This window comes from Spea bombifrons, chromosome 1 (assembly GCF_027358695.1).
Source record: "Spea bombifrons isolate aSpeBom1 chromosome 1, aSpeBom1.2.pri, whole genome shotgun sequence".
NCBI classification, from domain to species: domain Eukaryota; kingdom Metazoa; phylum Chordata; class Amphibia; order Anura; family Pelobatidae; genus Spea; species Spea bombifrons.
The window spans coordinates 36,176,536-36,203,893 of NC_071087.1; the positions used below are offsets into that span (position 1 = coordinate 36,176,536).

Consider the following 27,358-nt stretch of genomic DNA (forward strand, 5'->3'; position numbering starts at 1 on the left):
CCTTACACATCCATGCTATCACACACAAACACACATTCACAAACATTTAAATACTCATTCATTCCATTAATCACACATACTTCACACATTAATCACACATACTTACCCAAAAACCCTCCCCCACCCCCTTACCTGAACTGCAGATCTCTCACTCGAAGACTTCTGCAAGGGACCGGCTGTACGAGCAACTGCTCTGGCCCCGCCCCCAGAGGAGGGAGGGGGAGATAGAGTTCTGTGAGGAAGCTACAAGCTTCCTGTCCTCCTGCTTCTAACGGAAGAGACGCTGCTCGCGACCGGTAAGCAGCATGGCCCCAGCCATTTTTTTGGGGTCTGATTAGAAGACGACCCCGATTATAAGACGAGGGGTATTTTTCAGAGCATTTGCTCTGGAAAAAACCACGTCTTATAATCGAGCAAATACGGTATATTACATTTTTTTAGCTGTTCCTGAAAAGTTTACGATATCAGGCTTTTCAAAATGCAGTTGTGAATTTTCTGACATTCAGGCAGGACATCTTTTGTATTGGTGGTGTTCTTGCCATGTAAGGCAAAGAAAAGGTTTTTTTGAATTTAAAATGGTCTACTATTTGCTTTAGAAAAAAATAAAACCATATCATTTATTATTTAGACCAAATAATATTGTTACTGTTACTAATATCCTGGTGGGTCCTCCAAACCACAATCATAGATAATCAATAGATCAAAGGGTGAGGATGAACAATCTTATAAGATGAATGAGCAGGAACTGAATTTATTAAAAAATATTGTTTAATATAATATAAATCTGTTGGCATACAGATGCATGCACTATTTATATATCATAAAAACTTTCATAAAGTGACATGGCAATGTAATACAGTGTTTGAGACACCTGACGCATTTCGCCGACTAGTTGGCTTCCTCAGAGGTGGAATAAGTATGAATAAACATAGTTCCTAGCCAAGTGCTGCATGAAATTGATAGTTTGTATTATCAGGAAGCTTACACTGTGTACCACCCGGATATTAAGCTGTCTTATGAGGTATCAGCGCTAGCGGGGATGAGATACCAGGATGCTTTTTCACAGTGCTATGTGGCATTTTTCACAGTACCCTGTTCACATTTTTAATAAGTTCATTTCCTGCCCATTCATCTTATAAGAAAGAGGCCTCATACCCACCCTTTGATCTACTAAATAACAAAAATATGATATGCAAAATAAATATTGTATGTCAGTGGCTGTTATCCACCAACTGTTGTCAATGCCCTTCTGTTCTGTAAATGAAAATGTCCTGAAATAATAATGCAATTAGCTAGCTTGAAGCAACAAAAAATCTGTTGGGAAATTTAAACTGCTACGTTTAAGTTTCTAAATCACAATCTAGAATACAGGCTGTGCTTAAGGGGACTTTACAGCTCTATTTGCTGGCCTGACTGACAGAATCCCCTTTTTTTAAGACAATCTGCTACGAAGCAGAGGGGGGAAAGTAAAAAACGAGTTTTCCACCCACACACAGACTATTCAATCAAATGTCATTTAGCAGTGCACCGTGACGTCTCCGCTCATTTCCATGCAACTGTGTAACATAATAACGGAAATGCAGTAAAAATATACAAAAATAAGTATTATACTCTACTTATTCTGCCTCGAACACAAAATCATAAAGCATACCATAAATATGTATGTATGTGTGTAAATGTACATGTTACCACACGCAGAATGTTGCGTGTCTGAATATGTACACCAAAAGTGAAGTCTAGGATAAATGAGCAAAACATACATCCCTTGGGGTTAAAACTTCAAAGTAGTCGGGCACCAGTTAAATGGCCTAACAATGTATCATTTCAAGCTTCCCGGCATTCTTCATGCTGGAATGCAACCCCAGGCATGGTTTATATCGGCCCAGTAGCTACCAATGACCGTTTTACATGCTCGTAGCTCTATGGAACATAGATCCTTTAAAGCATAATTAGAAAGCATTTTTGGTTCTTGCTTGTGAGTGGTGTAACTGAATGAGGCAACCGACTACCACTATTTTCGGCTAAGTCTCCTCTTTTTTACATATTTTTTGTTTTTTCCGACTGGAATCGGATCTGGGCAGTATGCGTTGTAAAAAGCTTGCCAATTCAATATTGTGAACCATTCATCCACCAACACAGTTTAGAGAGTTTTTTTGTTTGTTTTTTAAATAATCAGTTACTTATTAGAAGATGTGATTGAAATATTTGATAAGCAAACCCTAATCCAGTTTAAGCATGGCTGTGCTGAGTATAAAAAGGACTGATCTTTACCTAGCCTTAAAAAAAACAAATAAAAACAAAAAAAATCAAGGTGGCTTATTCTGAAAAGCAACTTAAGGTTTAATGGTTGCACAGCACACACCATACCCACAAAGAGGTGTGATGGGTTACTCTAGTTTTGGTGACCACCAACAGATCTGCTTCCTTGCGACCAGAGGTGAAGCATCCTTCAGGAAGAGCTGTAGGAAGGTACCGCTGAAATGCACCTGGTAGTTTCTCATTAACTCAGCATCACCTTGACACATTAATTACAGCAGATAATTATATCAACCCGAGGTTTTCTGTGGTTTGGATAAACTTGGATGAGATTTAAAATGTCTTATTACTGGAAGTGATGCACCATAGTTTGAAATAGTAGTTTATTGCCTGATAATAATATAACTGGTTGCGGGCTATTAGCTTTCAACAAACATGTCTCCCTCCCTCAGGCCATTCATTAAACACAGAAGAGTTGTTTTGACCCCCCAGCGTCACTATGTATAATGAGTGGCTGACCCTGGTGGGCTTCTCCTGCAAGAAGAGCTTGTCGGCTCTCTATAGCGCAGTTGAATCATTGAGTTTTGAACTAAGTGAACTCACTAATTGAATTCTGCATTAACCAAGGTAGCATAGCTCCTCGCAGGAGAAGCATGTAAGGGACTGACCTTCATAATACATAAAGTTGGTTAGCTTAAACAGCAACACTCCTGCGTACTCCCTCTTACGTCAATAAACCCCATTGGCCTTGGTAGTTCTTATGGTGACAGGATACCTCTGGTACCTTTGATGTCACAACTTGAATTTCTGAGCTTCATTGAAGAAATGAGGTCTCAACTCAGAACAGCTTGTGGGATTTGGGAGTTATCATGCAAAAGATTTCCTAAACACTCAAGCCTTGTGTTGGGTATTTACTTAGTACTTAAGTACTGTCAGTCATACCCCTTACCTTTCTTCCTTGTCATTAACATTCTTTATTTCCTTCCTGCCCTTATTGCTAAGACAAGTTTATAATTAAACATCCAAACACTAAATTAGCCATTCATTGTCTCTCCATTATTATGTTTTTTCCCCAGGACAGCACAGCTATCTGTGTGCAGGAAGGAATGACTGCATTATTGACAAGATTAGGAGGAAAAACTGTCCGGCATGCAGGTTGCAGAAATGTCTCCAAGCTGGAATGAATCTTGGAGGTAAGGAATTATGAAGGGCGTATATAATGTAAGATATATATATATATATATATATATATATATATATACATACTTTAGAATCATTTTACTTTAAATGAGCCATGCCTCTGGAAAAACACCATGTCTGACACTTGTCATTGTATTTAAATCTTTCTGTCCATACTTGCCATGCCATACTTATCACCTATGCGTTTGGTAATTTGGTAAATATGTTTACATTAGGCGAATGCTTTAGAACACAAAAATAACAGAATATAATATATGTTATACCAAGGCTTGCTCTATAATGAGTATTTTGGCATATCAAGCATTGTAGAACAGCACCATTATTACTGTTATATAGTGTTATTTGTGTATTGTGTGTGGCATTGTTAAGCTTATAGCTACATGTCAGCCTATTTGAACAGCCTGCAGTGTTTCCAATGCAATTTACAGAGTCTCAGCCGAGAAGTGCAACTAAGGACACAAGCTATATCTTTTTTTTTCTCCCTCTGCCTTCGTATCTGATTTTATACTGTTTTTTTCTTGTACATGCATTCTGCCTTAACCTCTTAAGAACTAGAAGAATTTTGTACCACAGAGTCAGATGTTTTCTGCCATTCTTACTTAAGCCATGAGTTATCAATGTATTTATTTTTTAGTACACAATGTTTGCTTCTACATATATATATATATACATGGATGACACAGAAGAGATATCATGTCAGGCTCCATTGGGTGGAAGAAGCATTGGTCATATTGGGGGGGGATTACTAGATGGACATAGAAGAGTGGAAGGGAGGACTGTGCTAAAGGTGGACAGGAGGTGCTTAAATTGGGAGTACCCTTGGGTAAAAATAACAAACATACCAGTGTTTTGTGCTTAGTGTATGAACTCTGGGATTTAGTTTAAGATGATGAGTGGAGTAGCATGGTGGTTGATAAAGAGTTACTGGTAGTATAGATGATGCAGTATAGATTATTAATTTAAACATTGTAGGTTTTATGTATCATATTCCATAGTTAAGTAAGCCTTGATAAAATGAAAACTAGCCTATATACAATACAATAATGTATTTACAGGGTGCACATTATAGGCTCTGTACCTTATTGTGAATACAGATCAGTTTGTTCTTTTTATATTATCTTCTTCTTTAATTATTATTTTATTATTAAGGATCAGTGTCAGGGCTGGGCCCTTGAGTTGTTTACTAAGCAAACCATGTCTCTGTTGCCTTCCTCCTAATTGTTTCACATCATTGTCGTGCACATGCACATTCTCCAGTTCCAATCCATAGTACAGACCAATGCACCCGGGGGTCTTAAACAGCTGAAGACCCTGGCAGGTGCCTAAATCATTTTTATATTGGGGCCAACTCTGACTGATATAGAGGGAGATGCAGGATTAGTGCTGTCGTGTTATTGCTTGTTCTTATGAAGAGAGCTGTTTATCACCAGAAACATTCTTGCCATTTACATGTGGAACAGCAAATGTTAAATTTCTTCACAAGTGTAGAATGACCGATGTGGTTTTCATACGCTTTTATCCTGTCGATATCATATGGCTTTAGTGTGCCGTTACATGACGAAATAAATTCTAGAAATGTATTAGTTTTGCTACTAGATATTTTACTACTAGCACTAACAACATACAAATAATTACACATACTATGTAACTTAGCGTGTAATTTGCACCCGGGTATAATAGGTAGATTCCGTTTTATAAACAGTATTGTAGAAAAAGTTCTTTTATCACCTTTAGCGCTTTTGGCAAGGCGCCTTGTAATGCATCACATGGAGGCTCGCCACAGCCTCCATAGTGTATAGGGGCCAGTTGGAGAGATTAGAGATCTCCCTTGTAACCGGCCCTTCAGAGGGCCAGCTCCCTCGAGGGCAATCCATTCCATGGTTTTGCTGCAGGGAGATTGCCACCCCTTGGACTTGCCCTACCACCCTAGGCCTAGGCCAGAATACACTGCTGAATACAGTAGGGTTATGAGCAAGGAGGTTATTGTTTGCAATGTTTCCAGCACACCTCTGAATATAACACAGAAACCTAAAAACAAAATTGGAAGGCAGATAAGAAACATTTGGCCCATCTACTCTTCCCATTAAGACCCAAATGTCAATCAGTCCTTGGTTGTATTAACCTCTACACTTCTCCTTGGAGTCAGTTCCGCTTATCTACCACCCTCTCAATAAAGAAAAGACACAGTCTTAAACATTGAGTTTGTGGTGAAACTGGATGCCTGCTGTGCACACAATAACACAGAAACAGTCTTGGAGCACAATAGTCAGTGTTACATTTGTATGTCTGTGTGAGTCCTGTCAGCCATAATCATGCATGCAATAACAACCTGCCAACACAGTGATACAATTAGGGCTTCAATTATAGGGGCTCCATGTTATACAGATAACAAATACAATAATAAAATCTTCTCTATGAGATAATTGATGTGAATAGCCTTTAGAAAAATGTCTTGAACTTTATACAGTGCGGAAAGGTTGGAAAGGTGTTTGGAGAGAATGCAGGAGGTATTCTAGCAGGAATCACAGGCTTATGTCATACGACCTGTTAATAATTTTCTATTTAGCTCCAACAAAATCAGCGGTTTCCTCATATTCCACCTGAGAAACTTACAAGGCTGTGAAAGTAATTAGTCTACCAGAAGGCAGGCACATTCTTTATTTTCATATCTCAAAAGCCAGTTAGGATGGCATATAGAGGACATTTCTTCCAGTAAGACCAAAATCAAGGAGACCAAATTACTTTTTAAGGAATTCCATGGTGGGCATCCGGTAAACCATCTTTTGGAGCTAAGAGCTCAATGGGACATAAGGGCCAGAATGGAACAAACCCGAGTCAAAGTCATACATCATGTACAATCGGAAAAATCATTCAGTTCAGTGGTTGCTATGGTGATTCCTCCAATTTTATCACCTCGTGCCACTACTGCTCTGTTTTTATCCAGGGTTCAGTATTTACTAAGGGTTCAAATGGACTCTTTGACTGTTCATGCTTGCCACTCAACGTATCGACTTTCATAGACAACATACATCATATACTATATATATTTAAATACTATAACACAAAAGAATCCAACCACACTTTTCACAAATAACATGATGTTATAAATATTGTGGTATGTATAAGGATCTCATCCTCAAAACAGGGAAACTCCTGTAAACTTGTACACCTTGCATGAAAAGAGTTCTACACAAGCCCTTATATTAAAATATATTATTTTATTGTACAAAAAACATTTTAATAAAAAAACATATAGAATATTTCATAATATAGACAACAGAGGTTTCTAGGAAAATAATCAGAGCATATGGAGGGAATATGGCTATATATATATAAAGTGTCTCAAGTGCATGTAAACCATCAAAAAATCATAAAGTGCTGAGTCATTCAAGTATAGTTGTATATTACTCTATATAGAGTGCACCTATCAATTTTATAAACATCATAAAGTGCATAATTAATGTTACTCACTATGGAGTGCACCTTTAAATTTAGTAAATATATAGAACACTATCGACATCAATAATAAATATACAGGTAGTCCCAATAGTCAGAACAGTATCCTGAGAGCATTGTGCTCCTTACCCATATTGTCCTCCACTTCCCCGTGGAAGTTTAGCCTGAACAATATACAAACTTTATATGCATTAAGAGGAGTCTGGCATGTCATTCTAAGGAAGAAAACTTTTTCTGTAACAATAATTATACTGGACAGGAAAGCCATACTTTTGCATGCATTTATCAGTGGAACGATACTCTTGCATAGTGAAATATTCAAAAAAAAAAATAAAGTATTCCTCTTAAATAAAATGAGTGGCAAACAATCGTATTAATGGTAAGTAGTTCCTTGGTAGTTCCAGGACATCTGTTAAGCTAAGTCATTTTTTATATGAGAATGTGCATTTCGGGTCTGTGTATGGTATAGAAGCATTTAAGAGATGATTTATTTTTCAGCATATTCCCATACTGTGTATGGGCATATCAAGTAAATCTGCTAACTTTTTGGTCAGAGTTTTGAAACTTATAATGACTGTTCTGCATAAAAATATGTTTTCATGCAAAAAAAAGTGTAAAACTGCATCTTGTTCTTAATATGTTGTAAAACTTCAGATAGTAGTACACAGATACTAAATGCCCTAGGTAATGATCACATCCAGGAGCAAGATGCATCAAATTAGTACATATAGCCTGAAAGGGGTGGTAAACAAGAAATGGTAGTCTTCTTAGCATTTAACACTACGCATTTTCGTAATATTTTTTCATATGTGGATTTAATCATTTATGCTCACACACTCCCTCACACACCTAAACATACTTACAGATATAGATTGATGCTCACACATACTTACACAATCAGCCTTGTGTATATATTATTTGATAATCTGTGTTATTGCATTAGAGATTGTGTGATTATTTCATTTTACTGAAAAATGGAACTCCAGTTTACTTAACTAAGGTTTATAGAAAACCCATTGGCCTTAATAGTTAACAGTGCAAACTATTTTATGTAATAAAACTTTGCAAAGATAATTTACTTGTAAAAGAGGATACTTTGTAAAACACAACTTCTTTAGTGATTGAAGTATAATATTGTCATGAGCTAATATGAAAGAGCCTCTCACAATTACCACATATAAGGGGATTAGTGATTCAACAATAATCGTGAAACTCTCTATTTTATTAGTAAGGCAGAAACCTGAAATACGTGTTCCCCATTCCCGCTTTAATATAATATACCTTATTATCTTGTTTGAGCTCACCTTAAATGATCTTTGCAGCAAGGCTGAGTAAGACGAATGCCTGAGCATTAGGATGAAAGAAGGCTTTATTAAAGTATTTCACAAGTTCTTATATTCTTCCTGTCTTTCTCACGATTAGTGGTTTTGAATTATTTTAGACCTTTTAAATAGGAACCCCTATGTATTATTTTGTAACTTATAAATAAATAGCTGAATGTCAAGATGAATAACATGGTGGATCGAATCAAGCAAGGGTAATATACTTCTTAGCATGCTTTGTGTGTCTGCAGCAAAACTGAAATCCAGTTGAAAACCAATAAACAAACGATTTCTACAAAAAGTGTTCCACAAAATATTTCTATAAAGGCATGGGAAATCTTATTAGAAAGCTTGGTTTACATATTCCTGATCCTCAACATTTAGAATAAATATGTATTATTTATTGTACTGGATTGTGAAATCTAGTTCACACATGTTCAGTGGCACTAATACATGTTCTAATGTACATTCCAAAAAAGAATATGGATATAATATTGTATACAAATGAGACAGAGCACACCAATATGCTTTTATTTGTACTTACTCCTTGTCTTTGCAATGCGCCAATATCACTTGATAGCATGCAGACCTGGACTGCCCATCTGGCACACCCAGCAAATGCCTGGTGGGCTGCTGGCCACCAGCATCACATATTGGAGCGGCAGATCGGGGGCTGCAGTGTGTATATACCCGGCCACACTCTGCGTGAGCATAAAAGCATAGTGTGCGGCCACACACATTCAGCCAGCGTCCACACCTATGTCATCAGACGGCCATTGGCCTTCAAGTTATTGTCAGTCCAGCCCTGCCACTATGCACGTGTGATTCCTGATTCCTAGACTTATAACTGGGGGTTTAAGTCTTGGACAAAGCCTTCGAATAAAACATTCAGTTTGCATATGTTGAAGTTGTTGAGTCCTTGGTACTGCGTGACAGGTTTGGAAGGATACAGATGACTTAATAGCAGGACGGGAAGTGAAATTGTACACTTCAATTATATTCCTGCCAGCACGAGAAACTAGACTTTGAGCCAGTTGGGAAATCATCTCTGTTTTAGGATAATTTCATTCTGTCTGTTAAAGTAAAATGTGGTTTGAATTTGTTTTTTTTAAAGTATCCAAGCGTTTCTCTCTAGTTTGACCACATTGACGATGCAATATGCAGGGTCCTCTCAGGTAGGCCCTTTTTAAAGCATTTCCCAATAATTCAGAGTGTTGTGTACACATCCAAGTGGAGACCAAGTCTTATATTTCTTATCTCATTTGTCATCTAGTAAATTGTGGGCAGACAGTCATTATTTTGTAACACATAATCCTGCACCTGAAGATTATTAGAATTAAGATGGATTTGTTTAGTGAAAATAAATATTTGTAATATTACACCTCTACGGTAACCGCAGTTAATCCTAATTTGGATGAATCTCTGACATTATCGGACATTCACCCTGATTTACCCATGTTTACAGAAATCTGTCATCCTGTTTTTATTTTATTTTTTTAATTTACTACCACTCTGTCCTGAAAGTGTAGTTGTGAGAGCATGATTGAAAGTAAAAACAGCATATGGTTCATCCTGTGCAATCAACCACATAAAGCCCCAGTAAATAATTCTGTTTGTCAAAAAAAATATATATTGTGCTGATTCACTAGTATGGATGCTTTTTTACTTCATTTACGTCAGCGTGCTTTGGTTTAATAATCCATACGAATATTCCCTAACTAACCCAGATTTTAAGAAACAGCTCTTATAGACAGACTACTTTATTAATTTTGCCAACATTTGTTGTTAAATTCTTGTTTTTAAAGCTTTAGTGCCACACTGGCATTTCTTTACCTCGTAGGATCTCACTGGGATGTTGCAAATTTCATGTAACACTTGCCATTGAAAACAAACATCTTCCTTAAATTCTCCTTGTTTTCTGTTTTTAAATGCTCCAAATCAATTTAGTAACCTGGGAGTTTGCAGTTGAGCTGCCTAATATCACTAATCATCGAGCTTCCCCTGCAAGAAGGTCTGAGCGGGCCCTGCATAATGCATTGTAGAAAATTAGGTTGATTTTTTTTTTTTTTTTAAGCCATCTCTGCCGTTGGGTATGTATTTGTTGGCTTAGATTATCAGTAATTGAGGCTAAGATATGTATATGAAAAAGATATAGAATTTTATGTCACTCTTGGGTTCCACAAAAGGCTTTTTTTTGCACATTTTACTAGAAGTAAGCCACTATGTCTCCGTTTGTAGCAACTTGCATCCCCCCCCCCCCCGTATAAATAAAATAGACTTTCCATATCTCATTCCAGCGGCAGGTGTGGACAAAACATTAGCTAAACCAGAAATACTACTACAGTGTAAAAAAAAGACTAGCATACACTAGGACATATACATTTCATAACTAAGTGACCATACAGAACTTGTTAACTTTTATATAGCGTTGACGATAATCTTCATACTAACAGTCCTGCTATAGACCTCAGTTGCAATGTGGGTGGAAGAGACTGGATCACGTGGCAGCACTCATTTTGTCTATTTTTAAATGTATTACATGCAAAAAAAAACTGTCTTGTGATTAAACCTCAACCTTTAGTTGCAGTTTAAATTTAATGAACATATACGACCCATCCCATTGTTTGACTAAACAGGTCTTGCTACCTTCTATATTCTTTTGTCTCATGACTTCAAGGTTTTACGTGTTCTGAAAATATATATCTTGGATAATATATTGTGGTGACTTGGATTCTTTTTAACTGGGAACACGTCTGGAAAAAGTATATATGTACTTTTTCCATATATAATACAGTATATTGTAAGTGTCTCTGGCTAAATACCCCTCTTCTATATCTAAGGAAATCATTTATAACCCAGAAATCTTTGATTCCCAAGAGCACAAGTAACTCCAAAGTAAATATATTTATGATGGCCCTTTCGTCCACGTTAAGAATAGTAAAATACATGATTAAAATTAGTTGTCAAGAAAAATCTCCCGAAAACATGCGTCTGCTCTTTACTCATTAGTGAATAAATAAATAGAAGATATAGTGATCAGACACCGGTTGCAGAAAGACAATATGTGTTCATGCTTGTTGTATATACTAGTAATGAAAGCATGAACTATTGTCCTTTTGCTGCAGGGTTAGCTGTTATTTTTAGTCTCTTAAACATTATCAGGTAAACAAAACGGAGGCCTGATGGATTTACGTCGTCTATAGATTTCATCTGTTCCTTGGCAACCCCGCAGACCACAATTTACAAACATTGATAAGATGAAATCCACATAAAGCTATATGAAAACATCCGTCAGCTGACGAGAATCCTACGAGACATAAGGTCTTTTCATAAACCACTAGGAGCAGCCTCTTGTGTGACCTTTCCATGTAATTTTACCTTCTTTTGTCAAGCTCTTCTTGATTCACTAGGTAACATTATGGACCAAGTTTCTCAAGGCTACCAGTGTGTGCGTGTGTGCGCATCTATCTATCTCTATTTACGGTGTATATATATATATATATATATATATATATATATAATATATATATATATATATATATATAATATATATAAAGCACTCTCAAAGGATGGTCAGCACTCCAGGTCTTCAAGTTAACAACTTTTCTTTATTCAAACAAAGTCATGTCAACGTTTCAGTCATTGCTGACTTTCATCAGGATATATATATATATACATATATATATATATATAAATATAGAGCCTGTATACATTATGGTAGATGATACCAACGATTCTGTCTTTTTAATTCTTATTAATTTAAATGCAACTAGTGTTCTACGGTGGTGATATTATTATTGTTATTACTATTGTTCTCATATTTCTAATATTTTATTAAGCAACTAAAACAGCCCGGAATAAACCAAGAGATTTAGGGAGTGTGCGATTGGGTTCAAGAGGACTCAACATGCATTACTTACTGTATATACAATACACAAGCTAATAATCCTTTGCACATGCCATGCACACACATAGTAGGTTTGTAAGCATGATCTATGGATCGGATATATTAGTTTATGCTTGTATTTCAGATTCATTGTATGATATCGGATAATTTGCCTCGTTAGCCTCTAGGCTCTCTCTGCTTGGACGGGTTATAGTAGTGAAAGGGCTTAATTGTATGCAAGAATAAAACAAAACAGCCAATGTTTGATTTTAGAACATATTCTGCACCTTGATTCACAGTATAAATGCTTCATTCAAGGACATTGTTGGGGAGTTTCCTTGACATCTGAATTTATTCTTCCAGGAATCTAACAGAGCTGAACAGGAGTCCTGTCTTATCCGCTCATCTCATTAATTAAAATGTTTTAAGCTTTTTAGAAACTAGTCTTATAAAGATTATCTTTAGTTTTGTTTGTATTGCCCAAAATAATTTAACACCCTGCTAATGCTGCATTACTGTTTTTTTTTATTTGAAATAAATGAGTAACTCATAAATGGATCGTGTTGTAATCCAGATTGCGGCTATTGCCAGATGCTTGGGAAAATGTAGTTTGGGCATTATTTTTCAGTCTCGTTTGAATCCATTTAAATCACATGCTACTAAAGCAATACAGACAGAGTGTGACTCACGTGAGAGCTGAAATCTGCCAGTAAGCCGTTTTATACTCATCACTGTGATTGTCTACCAGGTAAATTACTTCTATAATTTCCACACTAATCACAAATCAATTACTGCAGACTGATTGCCCTGGAACTATCATATAAGGGAATTAAATATAGATATCTGTAGCATTGGGCTTTACAGTATTTTCTGTGCACATGAAGCCAACCTTGATAAGTATTGTTCTAGACAGGCAGGTCATACAGGAGTATTGGTCAAGTCACAAAATAATTTACGTTTTTTTTTTAATCCTAATGTACACGAATTAAGACTCTGAAAAGCATAAAGCAATGAAGATATCAACAGTTCTCAGTTAAACCAATATAGCCACACCCCTATATATATATATATATATATATATATATATATATATATATATATATATATATATATATATATATATATATATGATGGACAAGAGTATTTATCAACATTGAAAATTAAAAACATAATTTCAGCCTTATTTTGGTTGGTGTCCCCTGAATAATAAAAAAGATATGGCATAGCTATGGATGCGTATTATATTTAATGTTCTTGAGTCTACATATGCCAGGCTGGCATACAATTCAAAATGATGCCATTATCTACGGGCGTTTCTGTGTGCCTATTTGACATCTAAACCAAGCTTACTGATTGGATGTAAGGTGATAGCTAATTAAGAAGCTCTGATGCATTCACTTCTTCCATTCCGCTGCTGTACAGTCTTGCTTGGTGTTTAGGAGCCATATGGCAAAATAACACGCGGTTGAGCTCCACTACCCATTACGCCATGGCACATATTTGTGTTTTTAACACTTATAAACCTGCCTGCTGGATGGAGCCTTAAATACACTTAATATTTATGTTTTTATCTCGCATGGATATGTTATTGTGTTTTATTAAATTTAGTTATTTTTAGGACAGTAAAGGATTGGGAAGGCTTACAGCTTAATACTACTGTGTATAAGCACAATAAAAAAAACATGACATTATGCTGCACGTGTCAATTGTTTTTTTACTTTGATCACAAAAAAATATGCCGTGTCTACAAGCCAATTGACCTGTTTTCCCTCTATTATTTCAGCTCGGAAATCCAAAAAGTTAGGTAAATTAAAAGGAGTGCATGAAGAGCACCAGCATCCGCCACAGCATCAGCAACCTACACCACAGAGTCCCAAGGAGGAGACATTCCCCTCTTCACCAAAAGACACCCCCATTCCTGCAAACACAACTGTTGTTCCTCTCATATCTGCCGTGTCTCCAGCTCTAAGTTTGTCAGCATCTGTCATACTTGAAAACATCGAGCCTGATGTGGTGTATGCAGGATATGACCCTACTCAGCCGGATACGGCAGAATACCTCTTGTCCAGCTTAAACCGACTGGCTGGGAAGCAGATGATTCAAGTTGTAAAATGGGCAAAATTAATTCCAGGTACGGATGGACATTTTGATTTTTTTATGTGAATTATTTTACTGTGGCATATAATTATGCTGACCGTGTGCATGTGTATATGGTTCTACTATAGTTCTACAATGTATCCAGATTTATGTAGCTCTGTCATCTGAACTGCATGATGAGTACCATAAATCTTTGTGTATCAGTTTGCAGCACCAGGGAGCTAGGCCAGGACACCCATACTTGATATGGGTGAAAAAGCCTCTAATTCCTTTGGATGAGAGAAGAATTGTTTTTTTTTTTTTTTTTTAAACCACTTGCTTTGTTTTTGTAGCAATGTTTTAATTAATCTGTTTTTGTCCTCAGGATTTAGAAACTTGCCGCTCGAGGACCAAATTACGTTAATACAGTACTCCTGGATGTGCCTATCTTCATTTGCTTTGAGCTGGAGATCATATAAACACGCGAATAGCCAATTTCTGTATTTTGCTCCAGACTTGGTATTTAATGAGTAAGTATCCTGTAGATATCCTTTAAACATGTTTTTACTTTCATCTACGCTACTTAAATTAATAATGCATAATTACATACATAATTCTTCAGTCACCCAAATATTTGAAATGTTTATCATTAAGATTAAATTAAACCTCAGTGGCATTTTTTTGACAAACGTCATCAACTGGAACCCAAAATTCTGTTACATTCATTTTTAACCTTTTCCATTGTGAATCATTTTCAGCATGCAGTTTGGACGGCAGTAGCCCAAATTGTTTGTGCTAATGGGATGCTGTTGTAGTATTTAGAATTTTACCTTTATTGGCTAGCATCCCATACAAACTGGCATATATCTGTGCCAAAAGTAGTAACTGAATTACTTATTTTACGGAAAAATCACGCAGTGTATTGTGCAATCCTTGGCTCGATGTATTTTGGTTTCACACATTGGACGTCATGGTGCGCACATGTCAATGTGCCTTACCTATTGCATTATCAGCATATAGCACATTTTTCTGGATATGAAACAGACCTGAAATAAGAGAAAACAACTTTTCAAAGCAAAATGTTAGGGGAGAAAAAGTACAATTTTGATTGCTATGTAGTATAAGGTGCAGAAGAGTTCTTTGGCCACAGCTAGAAAATACAGGACATCTGTTTTAGTACATCATTAACTAATTGTGACATCCCCAGGACCATTTTCTTATAATGAAGTAATATAATCTATAAATTATATTAGGTTTTTTTTATATGTTGTGGTACAGTGCTAGAGAGGTGCAGCTTCCAAGAGATTTATTTGCACGAAGTGGATGTTTTTGTGTTATATACTGCAGATGTAACTATGTATGCATTAGATGACGCCATATGACAATGATCTCCATATAACGGCTATTATTATATGCAAACACTGCAATGACAAGTTCACTTTAACTCACACATAAAGAAAACGGGCACAGTGCTGGTTTATGGAAACCTCGGATGACACTGTCCTATTTCCATATCGCTTCTCTTTTCATAAAGTAAACATCAGTTCGTTATTATTTCACCGCTTTCAAATAACCATTCCTCCCAAAAACATTGCAATCAAAAACATTTCTTTTAAGAATATTATTTTTCATTTCGTAGTCATGTCTAGGGTGAGCAGGAAACATTTATCTTTTTAAAACTAATATATTGAAGTTGATTTTGTTCTTTTCTGTATAAAGCAATCTTACTGAGGAAGGATATTTCTTCCGCACAGATTTTTATTTTCCCATTTATCTGAGCAGCATAGAAGTTTTATTGCGTATTCACTGTTTTCATTTTTCATTTCCCTTAGTGGGATTGCTCTTTAGTACACATATTTAACATTTTAAAAAGTCTATTGTGATTGAATTCTTTCCGAGTGCTAGCTTAAATCCCACTGTCATTTTCTGCAAGGTGCAGTGATTTTCAGTAATTCTTGGTTCCTAAAGAATACTTTTATTTGTATTCTTGAATACCTTTTTTGCCAGTTGACATCTGTTGATGTTGATGTATCGCTTTGGCGTGTCAATACTGAATCAAACTGTAGCGGTAAAATGTAATCAATGTTAATTACAATTTTGTACGTTTTTGAGTTTTTGTTTTTACACATCTCGGGGTGTTATGTGAAGGAAAGATAACTTGCCAGATGTTAAAAACAAATGTCTAGTTATTAACTTGAACCATTTTATGCTTTGATCCCTAACAATGGGGTCGGGTGTTCATGTGGCTGGGGGCCTGAATCCTAACTGATAAAGTTTCCTATATTTTCCCGCAGTAACATTGGCCTCAGACACCCAGCGGAAAAACCCAATCGAAATAACTTAAATCGGTTATAATTAAATTACCGTGTGTGATATATTTGTGTTTCTACCACTTTGGCTTGTTTTAAAACTGTCAGATAATGATAATAGCCCATAAAGCGTGTTTAATGCGAACTGGGTCTACTTGTGACTGAGTGCAGCCGTTGCATGCAGTAGTTACACATGGCATATTCACGCGGAGACATATGGATATGCATGAGATTATAGCTCCAGCTGTAGGCTTTAATGTGGTCTGTGTCTTCCTGAAATAACTTCCTAATAATCAGAGACTCGCTGCCTGACTGACTAATACAGGCTATCAAGAATGAAGAGAAACAAAACATAGTGTAATCATGAGAACGCTGAACTGGAATGAACCATACATTGTAGAGGAGAAAAGCAAATCATTCATGTATATATGGCACAAGTAATCCTACAGCATCTTTTGGAACCGACTCTGAAAAGTAAATGCTATAATATTGGCACTGCATCAGAGCAGTGTATTTAATGTATGCACTTAATTGCATAAGTAAAACAAAGTAGCATGTGCTCTAATCCATGTGTACATATACTTATTTAAGTAATGTATATCTAGCTAATATAAATTCACAGCATGCATAAATAGATCCACAAAGATGTAGCTGCGCAGACCCATTCTAAATCTTGTAGTCGTGAGAAAGTGGGACATTTCATATAACTCAGAGGTAATTACTGAGCGTTCATATCATTGTTGTGTTATACCGTCATTTTATGCGCAAAATCCAATACAGATTGTCTTATGACTTGTTAATATCATGTTACGCTGGGTAAGGGGCAGAGAAAATAACCGCATTATAGGCACAGAAGCCTTGTATTATATCAGGGATCTAGATGCGTTTCCTTGCATTCAGCATGCATCAGTAAACTGTTTATTTACATCTACAAGTACTACACTTACGGCATCCTGCTAATCACTGTGATTATCTAGTCTTTAAAATTGCCGAGTTGTGTGAGAATGTATAGCGTTGCTCGTGTGTGTTTTGTTCTCCTAAGTATATTGTGTTGAATGGCTCAACTGCGCCGCAAAAGTAAGTGTCGTGTAAATGTCTTTTAAGCATGCATTTGTTGCGTTGCTAAAAGTGAGAATGTCTAAAGCTGTAATTTTAGTGAGTTTTAATGTGAGTTTACAGAATCGTATACGATGGGGAGCTATATAGAGATGTTTGTGAGTCATGAAAAGGGAAAGCTCTTCCATAAACCCTACACACTCCAAGTGTAAAGGGATTGTACAGAGAGGCTGCCAGGTTGGCCGTTTAAAACTTGACACCTTGATTTTAAGTTGTATTTAAGTTGTTTGTTAATTGATTTAACCCCATAGAGTGACGGCTACATATGCGACAGAAGGCAGGCTACTTATCTCTTGTGGATTTTTGTATTTTGCACCTATTTTTTTACCTTTACCATAATTATATAATTTAACCCTTCTTATGTATGCCAACCAGCGATATGTTGTGTACTGTCACCTAAAATGACCAGAGTGTAGACATTGCTGAGATCCCAAAGTGAAGGTGTATTTGTTGAGTCCATATGTGGTTTCACCCAGATCCCACCGCCAAGTGGGCACCATCTGTCTGGCTAGTTTTCTAAAGAAGCTGCTCGGGTAGATACATGATTTTTGTTTTATCAGTAGATGTGCCCACTTTAAAATATTTTGAGCTATGGCTTGGGTTAGATAGTAGGTGAAGCTACCACTAAAAAGTTTGCCCATAGCCCGCTGTGCCCTTATGTGAATATGTAATAAAAAATCTGCGGATAACTGTGGACAATTGAACTTTATATTCAGTTCCTCCCCATCCATGTGTCCGAGCTGTGAAGTGCTTGCAGCCCAGGGTTATTATTGCATAATATCTCGTAAGAATGGAGCTGCTTCTTGATTACCTTTTGGTCATAAAGCCTGCAATTTGAGTTGGTATTGTGATTTCTATAGTAACGGTAAGCAGAATAAATTGCACTTAGCAACCTCCCTGTTTAAATAAGGTTTGTTTCGGGTGAAGGTTGTGTGTGCACACCCATGAACAAATTCCAAGCCTCTTGCGTTTGATCCGGTATGCCTTTCTGTCTGTGTTTCATATTAGTGAGGAAAATCCATGTTGCCTTTTTTATTTTTACTTATCAAATATTTTTATAGTTGAATCTACAGTTTTCTTTATTTGTTAACCAGATGAATTGTAGGAATACATCCAGAATATGCACCTGTTGTAGATTGACTTGAACCATGCATTATTTTATCGGTTTTGTTCCACTTACACAAAACATTAATTGCACTCTCCCAAACAATTCTTAGCAGATCTGACATTTAATTATTCCCATGAAAATGTTTCACTTTTTTTGTGGCAGCATATCCATGGCTGCTCTTGTATCACATGATGAGCAATAGGGAAAAATATGAATGAGACAAAATAGTGATATTTTAAATACCTTTTTATGTCCTATGGTTGACTGGCCACACACAAAGCCAAAGATAGAACCAGAGGCTTGAGGATTCTGTCCATGAAAGATCATCTGCAGTTCACTCCAGAATATAAAATAGAGAATCGTGCCTGTGTAGACTGCACATATAAAGCAAGGCAAAAACAAAGGGACAACTATATCTGTGGTGCAGTTTTGGTTAAAGAAAAGGTTGAATGTAACTGCAATAGAGAATAGCAGGAGGCTTTCATTTTTAATATAAAAGCAATGATGTGGTCTGTGGTTTGTTAGGTCTTCCAGCTTAGTAAAGATGCATCTTATGCTCTAGAAATGAGCCACATCATTTCTTTTTAACTTCAGTAGGTCAAACTGAATTTTCTGCATGAGGTTCTTTATAATAAAGCAGTGGCATCATTGTGCCACAATAGATGCCAATGCCGAACTGTATATACACATGCTCCTTGGAGCTTATCGGCACATGTGCATACGAGAAGAAGGAATGCCTTTGGATTCTAGAGTATTATTTCTTCTGTGTTATTCTAGACCAACCTTATGTGTAGATGCGGTTTATACGATATTTACTTGGTCTGATTTAACAGCCGTGTTTGTTGTGTATAGAAACAATGTTGAAGATTTATACTCAGTTTTTAATCAGCCCAATTCATTCAATACTTGGACTCGGCTCACCTTTTCCTTCACTCTAACCCTATTTATACAAATAACGAGCAGGTGTGTGAATGAGAAGCTTAAAGATTTATAGGTCACCCTGTGTAGATCATACATAGGTTTATTATATATAATACTGCCTACTGCGCCATAATATTGTGCACCAGTTACATAAATACATTGGATATGAATCATTCATGCAAGATTATCGTAAACAATTTTCAGCTTTCAGAACTATTGAGTTTATTCACTAAAGGGATACTTTCCAGGAGAGTTGTGGTTCCAGCTCCCAAATTTTACTATCCATTATGAAGGGCCCATGCCTTTAAGTCTCTGCAGCAAGAAGGCCTGAGCTGTATAATGTATAATTCAATGGGTAAAGAACTCACTGATTATACTATTCATTATACAGCGATTCCTGCAGCAAAAGCTCCTCGTGGTGGGACCTTCATAATGTATAATGAAGTCAAGGAGTTTAAACACAACTTTCTCTCACAAAAAACCCTTTGGTACACTAGACCTTGTTTTTTATATCAAATTAGCAGTTTTTGGTGTGATCCCCTTTATCCATAACACCACTTCATTATTCAGTTGTTTTATAACTATAGTTAATATTACTTTCCAGTCCAATTTTATGGCTTTATATAAAATGTGGGGTTTTTTTTTTAAACTCTGTGGTACTTGAAGATGTGGCTGCAATTTTGGAGATATATAGTCAATTAGATTTGTATTATACAGTCCGGTGTAATGGTAAATGACACACTGTATTGTATTACATAATGTTTATAATGTAGAAGAAGCTTATTTGTAAAATAAATTATTGACCAGGGGACAGAGATATAGACACTCCTGTGTAGATTATGTGGTATCTTCATGCCATTTGGTAGCCACTGACTTTAATGTGTCAGGGCTTCCTAGTCCTCCTCTTTCTTGGCCCTGACAGTATCCTTAATTCGGCAGTTTTCTTTTTTTAACTAAATAAATACATCATTATAGAAACAGCATTCCTTTTTATTGTCCAAACCCATCTCAGAAATAATTCTTTAATCAAGTAAAAATGTTGCCTCTTTCGTACTTTTTGTCGGGCACATAGTTGTCACAAAACACAAAAACAGGTCCTGATAAGCTGTCGCTATGAAATGCTTCATTTTTATGTTATTAAACCTTCTGAGGAAAGAACAAAATGACAGGTCTGCTGAGATTTATTTTCTTAATGTACTAAAGCAGGGGTGCACAACAGGCCAGAAATATCCAAACATTGTGGCCTGTTTGTTACCCTCAAAGACTAGAGTTCCGCATCTGTTGGCTAGAGTTCCATTAATGCTTCGTCTAAGTGGAACCGCAACTTTAACGCCTCCAGCGTGTGTTTTTCTGGTTAATATTAAAGCTTGTTAAGGGTCTATTTGGTTGAGGGCTTGTTAAATTTGATTCAAACAAATGTGAAGTTTTGTAGCCCTGTTTATATGTATGGTTAAATATGTTTTGTTTCTTTCAGAGACAGGATGCGCCAGTCTGCGATGTATGAGCTGTGCCAAAGTATGCAGCACATTAGCCTGGAGTTTAACCGTTTGCAGCTAACCTTTGAGGAATACACAACTATGAAAGTCTTGCTACTGCTAAGCACCGGTAATCAGCTCCTCATTACTATCTTACTAAGCACCATTATTGCTCTTTGTCTGTGTTCTATTATCTGTCTGTTGGTTCCAATCAAAGCCTGAGAGACCGCGGAGGAAACACTAGGGACTCATCGTATATATTATGCGTTAACCCACCCATAATATATACATGCACAGTATTTATCCTTCTTACAGGTGTTATTGAATAGCTACCCAAACTGAAATCAAGTAGCCAACTTCTCTTTACATACAAAGCAATCATTTAGCAAGCAATATAACGGAAACGCGAGTTTTTTGAGTCTTTGACTAGCTCTTTGCCTTTGTATGTGTGTATATATGTTAGGGCATTATTTCCCAGGACACACATCCGTTTTCCATGTTATAGACCCGAACATGTAAAGTGGTACCCTGCAGTATGTGTGATGTATAAGCTAACAGAAGGGGATCAATTATTATTCAGTTATACATTAATGTAAGAAACGTGAATTCTTTGTGTATGTATACAACGGCAAAATTCTAGTTGCATGCTCAGATAATTTGCATTTACATTCTTAAGAGCAAAAAGTTGGGTTGCGTGTTGATGATAAATGGTTATTATTGGCAGTGTGGTTAATGCCTCATTTCCTATCATTTGCCAGAACATACACAATAGCCGGGTATTGGCCATGTTAGAAGCTTGCCTCATCGCGGCAGACAACCCTAATTAAACTTTGGTTTCCTAAAACCAAAACCACAAGTTGCTATTGTGTGTCTACAGTCAGCGGTGCTTCTAATTAGGAAAGGCATTTTTTTTTTTTGTGACCGTATTCTTGACGTATTCAGCACCCTGTTGCCTATTAGGTAAAAAGCTTAGAAGAAACGCACAGTATTTATATTTGCTGCTACATTAGCATGCAGGTTAGCTACAATGTTAGGAAATACTTTTGAAAAATGAGAAATAAATATATACATTTAAATGCATTGGGAAAGTTAACCAAATATTTGTTGTTGTTTTAAATTATTGTTTATTTTCAAAAAGTTTCTCAACTACAGGTGAACGTTCACCTCTGTAATACAACTTGATTGACACGCAGGGCTGTAAAACCACAGCCCTAATCCACATTTCTCAGGAATGATGTTATGTCTGCACATCTAAATATCTCCATCTAGGGGAGTGTATGACTCGCGGGTTATATAATAAATACCCCTGTCATTCAGGTGCCAGATTTTCAATTTATTGTCGCCACATAGACAGGTTTTATTTTTAAGCCAAGTGCTCCGTATCAGGTATCTGAAAGGTAGTACTCCTTTTACATGGCAATTAATGTAAAAAATGTATAGTAACAATCTCAGTAATCAAAGTAAAAGGGATTCTTTCTTTCGATTATGCATAGTTAATGATTGGCTTATACACAGTTAAAGTGGAGGTCTGGAAATACATTTCAGTACTTTAATATCCCCGAAACAATACTAAGTATGTTATGTAGCTGGATTTTCACGGAATTCCATGAACCATATTAATGCTGCTGTTTCTTTCCCCTTTTGTGAGGCTTGTAAACTGTTGCTTCCTATTGGCTATTGCCATAACCGCTCCCAAATGTGTCAGTGGGAAATGCCATGAAGCCCAACAAGTAAGAAGGAATAATGCAGAAAAATCATGTAACAAAACCTGACCCTTACTACAACATTACAAATACAATAGAGGAAAATAAAAAATAGGATTTTTGAGTGAGATTTGACAGTGATAAATTCCTTTACAGTGAGATGAGTAGGTGTGATGGCATTGGGCCAAGCTATTTTTGTGGTCGGCACCACTTACATTTTAAGGCATGTTTGAAGTTGCCTGATCTATCATAAACATCCAAAATGTAAAAAAAAAATGTAACTAGTGTGACAGGAAGTAAATCTTTGAGTCAGGCAAGTAAATGTGATGCTCACGTTGATTTGTATGATGTGTAGTGAAGGTTTTCTACGCATATTTCATTATATACATATTTAGTATAATCTGCTTAACCCTGGGAGTGCAGAGCAAGGTGAATCATATATATATATATATATATATATATATATATATATATATATATATATATAATATGATTAGTTGTTGTGACCTCATCATCCATAACGCTCATTCAAGCACTTCAATTTCTCAGCAGTTAGAGTTTTAGGTAGTCTTCTTTCAGCTCACAGAACCATATTGTCTTATATATCGCCCGGCACACTTAAAGCGCCAGGGCCAATGTTAATCCCCAGTCCGGGCCTGGTGTTATTAAAATGACATGGTTAGGGGCTCTGCCACATACTGATTTATAGTTTAAGGTGGAGCAATTGTTTTAAAGTGTGGGCATGAATACAGACCCTTTATTGAATGGTGCTGTTCCTTTTCTCATCAGCCCATAGCCATGGGATATAGAAAATACTTTTGTACTTAATAAGTCCAATCAGAGAATCTGGGCAGCTCTCCAGAATTTCCAGTGTGTGTTGTGAGAGTTTGCTTTATTTATAGGGCTTATATTTTATTTTTAATCATGCTTTCTGTTGGTGCAATAATTGTCACAGTGTGCACTGAAAGGAAACATATAGCACTTAAGCTTGAGAGGGAAGGGAATTGCTGCAGTTGAAAACCTATGTTATACAGGAGCACAAATTATCGTTTGTTGGCTCCTATTCATAAATGTGATAATGTTAGCAAATAGCTCACTGCTGGCTCTTCATTTCAGCGGAACGGACTGTCATGTAGTGCGGTTATGTCACACTACAGCAAGTTTTTTTTATTAAGCTTAATAAATGGCATTAGTATATTTGCACCGTTAGTCAATTGTTACTTTCTCCAGTTTCTCAATCAACCTGTAAAGAATATAAAGGTCTGTTACCTAAGGCTTATATTTTATTACATTCCAAGTGCATACCTCCCAATTTCTGCCCCTGGGGAATTGGAATTCAGGGGGCAGAGCTTGGGGGGGGTAACTGTATGCGTTTTCTGGTGTCCCAGACAATTGGGACCATGGGGTCGCGGCCCTGAATTCCCTGCCGCAAAGCTATCTGGGATGTGGGTGATGTGTTTGGTGCAACACCTCTCCTGCCCCATGATATACTTACCGACAGTCAGCTCCGGCATTGGCTTGGCAAGGAGACCCCCATGTGCCAGCAGCCAATCACTGGCAAGAAAAGTCAGACCATGCAAGATGCATTGTGCCTTGAGCCCTGGGGTTTCACTTTTAAAGCAGCAAGAGAAGGTAGAGATAGAAAGCATAATATAGTAATACAGTACGTGCCCTCTTTATTATAGACATCTATGCTTGCAAAAGTACCGATCCCTTGTTTCTTCCGAGAAGAGAGAGAACTTCGGTGCAAGTTTGTTTTCTAAATTTTAGAGTATGGGAATACAAATAATGATGATGAAGTTAAAAAGCGTTAAGAAGTTCTCAGGTTTTCAGCATATAGTTTATATTACCTCGCTGTAACCTCATACATTTAAGAGATTATCTGGAATTACCTGGAGCTTTGTAGTTACAAAGAAAAACAATCTTTTGTGCTATATGGTTATGTAAGTTTCAAAAAAGACCTCTGGATTAGGGAGCTCCTATTATTTGAAATTCAGTGTCGGCTATGTGTATATTTAAGTCCACTAAAAATTATACGTTATTCGTATGACCTCTGGAGAGCAAACAAATGAATATAAATCTGTGGAGTTTATTCACTTAAGACGTAGCTTTGATGAGTTGAAACATTTTCTTTCACTTTATGAAGTTTGAATTATTCAGGATCAACTTGGCCTTCTTGCAGCAAAAACCCCCACAGGGGATAATGTGAAATGTCTGAACTGCAACCCATTCTGTGCCAAATGAACCCTTATTGCATTGGACTGACGCAAACAAATCATGGTATAGATTTGATGCTATCGTAAATCTGCAGTCAACTTTTTATCATGATTTGGCAATGTACTTTTTCTACTTTTAGCTGTTTATTGAACTTGTTGGATAAATCTAATTAATTCTGCCCCTTTTATTTTGTTTTATTCAGTTCCTAAAGACGGACTTAAATGCCAAGCTGCATTTGAAGAAATGAGAGAGAACTACATTAAGGAATTGAGGAAAGTAGTAATGAAAATTCCCCAGAGCTCCGGACAAAGCTGGCAGCGATACTTCCAGTTAACAAAACTTCTGGACTCGCTTCACGATGTAAGTATCTTTTTCTGGGGCGATAATCTAGAGGATGAAAGAGGGGCTGTAGAAACGGGCAGGTTTCCAGTAGAAGGTAGTAGATTCTTGGTACTGCTTTCCAGACCTGTGTGTCTGCGTGTAACTCTGCTGCAACAAAAGTAACATTTTAGATGTTAGCAGTCAGTAGTATGATCAGACATTTCAGACACTTTTTATATTGCGTTATAAACCATGTTTCTGTGCTTTATTTATTTTGCAACGTCAGATGCAAGATTTTAACCCCTTAATGACAAAGCCCGTACATGTACAGGCTCAAAACGCATTGTTTTCAATTGTAATCTTATGTGCGCAGATCAAATCTATTGTCATAATTTTATAAAGGCAGGGGGAACAAACCAGCAACCAACAAAGGACAGTAACTTAACAGTGGGGGATAAATTAATTCATGGGTAGGAAATGTCAGGTCTCGTGAACAGGAGGTTGAAATGGCTGCTCTTAGTGACATACCAAAAAGTGAGCTAAAAATATTGTTTTTTATTTTTAAATCTGTAAACACCATTATAAAATATACTAAATAGAATTTGATTGCAAATAAGAACCTATCTAGTTTATGAATAATATTTAAGAAATGTGATAGATCCCCTTTACATTATTATAACATGTTAATGTTTTAATGCAGAAACATTTTTGTTGCATAGCTGTTATCATGATCATCAGCATGTCAGGACATAGCAACATCTTGTTACCAATAGGTAGGGACTGGAATCTAATAGTTTGGCAGCAGACACAAAAAATGATAATGATGACGCTGACTGGGCCAACGTTTTGTGGGCTGCCATATTAAGTGGGGATTTCTTCACACCAACAACAGTGCAGCCAAGTCCTGGATACCCAGCTCCCCGACCTTTCTTCTAAGAAGTCACAAAACCTACCATATAATAATGAGAAACATGGAAGGTGTCCTGCGCAGATATGTCCTGCTGCAGCACAGAAGTTATATAATACAGTATAAAAGCAGTGTCCAATCACTACTTGTTTCCCCCTAAACTTTGTTTTATTAAAGAGCCATCATATCTGGCATGTTTTGGCTCAAACAATTGGCTTCACAGCTTGGCCTGGTTGGTCCCTATGGTTGTGCCGGCCTTCTATACAAGTAAATCTATTACTTGGAGTGAGGGCAGCCTACAGGTAATTTCCCAGCTGAAGCTGTACTAAAGTCTTCTAGTCTGTGCCTAACAGAGACCAAGCGGATCTTCCAAGATGACAATACAGCCTTTAGATGTTTATTAAAATAATTATTTATATGGATATCTCTTTAAATTCATTTTTATATACTTTTATCTTTCATTGTATATTTTTTTCTAAATCTTTTTTTTTTACTTTTACTTTTGTGAGATTAAAAAAGCCTCGCTAATGTATACCTTGGAAAAGAGAGAAATGGCCTCTGTCTGTCTGGTTGGAGAAATATGTGGTCACTTTATTTGATGTTGCGTTCAACTTTTGACTGTACTGGAGCGGTTTCTGTTGCTGCTGGCATGGAAGAATACCTCTGACTCCAGTGTGTTCATTATTTATGTTTCATCTGTGATCATAGAGTGAGATGAGTGCACATCAGGACAGGCCTTAATATTACAGCATGGTGTTGTTTAAAGAACTTCCATATGGAATGGTTTTCTGATGTATTTTCGACTGTTCTTTCATGAGAAGCTCCGTGGGAGGCAGAAAACATGATTCCCCTGGTATTTCGACATTCCGAGGGAAGACGATCCTCCTCCTCGCCCTGTGCCAGTGAAGGGCATGTGGACGTTTGGGTTGAAAGACAGGAAGGGATTCTGAGAGAACTGTTTACCAATAGTTGATGCTTCCTAACCACTTCAGAGATGCTTACCAGATTTCAGAGATTACTGGGTACAAATAAAGTAAGAAACTAGATATAGCAGAATTATGTGCAGGTGCAGGAGATAAACATAA

At 36.7% G+C, this 27,358-nt stretch overlaps 1 protein-coding gene across 2 annotated transcripts in view; it reads left to right on the forward strand.

Annotated features, from left to right (window-relative positions):
* NR3C2 (nuclear receptor subfamily 3 group C member 2) overlaps positions 1 to 27,358 on the forward strand; it is a 148,474-nt gene that overhangs the window by 111,940 nt on the left and 9,176 nt on the right. For both annotated transcript variants that reach the window (XM_053460664.1, XM_053460673.1), the window contains exons 4-8: positions 3,333 to 3,449; positions 13,904 to 14,251; positions 14,582 to 14,726; positions 21,125 to 21,255; positions 25,248 to 25,405. In XM_053460664.1, the coding sequence (XP_053316639.1) occupies positions 3,333 to 3,449; positions 13,904 to 14,251; positions 14,582 to 14,726; positions 21,125 to 21,255; positions 25,248 to 25,405 (899 nt within the window). The remainder of the gene's footprint in view (positions 1 to 3,332; positions 3,450 to 13,903; positions 14,252 to 14,581; positions 14,727 to 21,124; positions 21,256 to 25,247; positions 25,406 to 27,358) is intronic.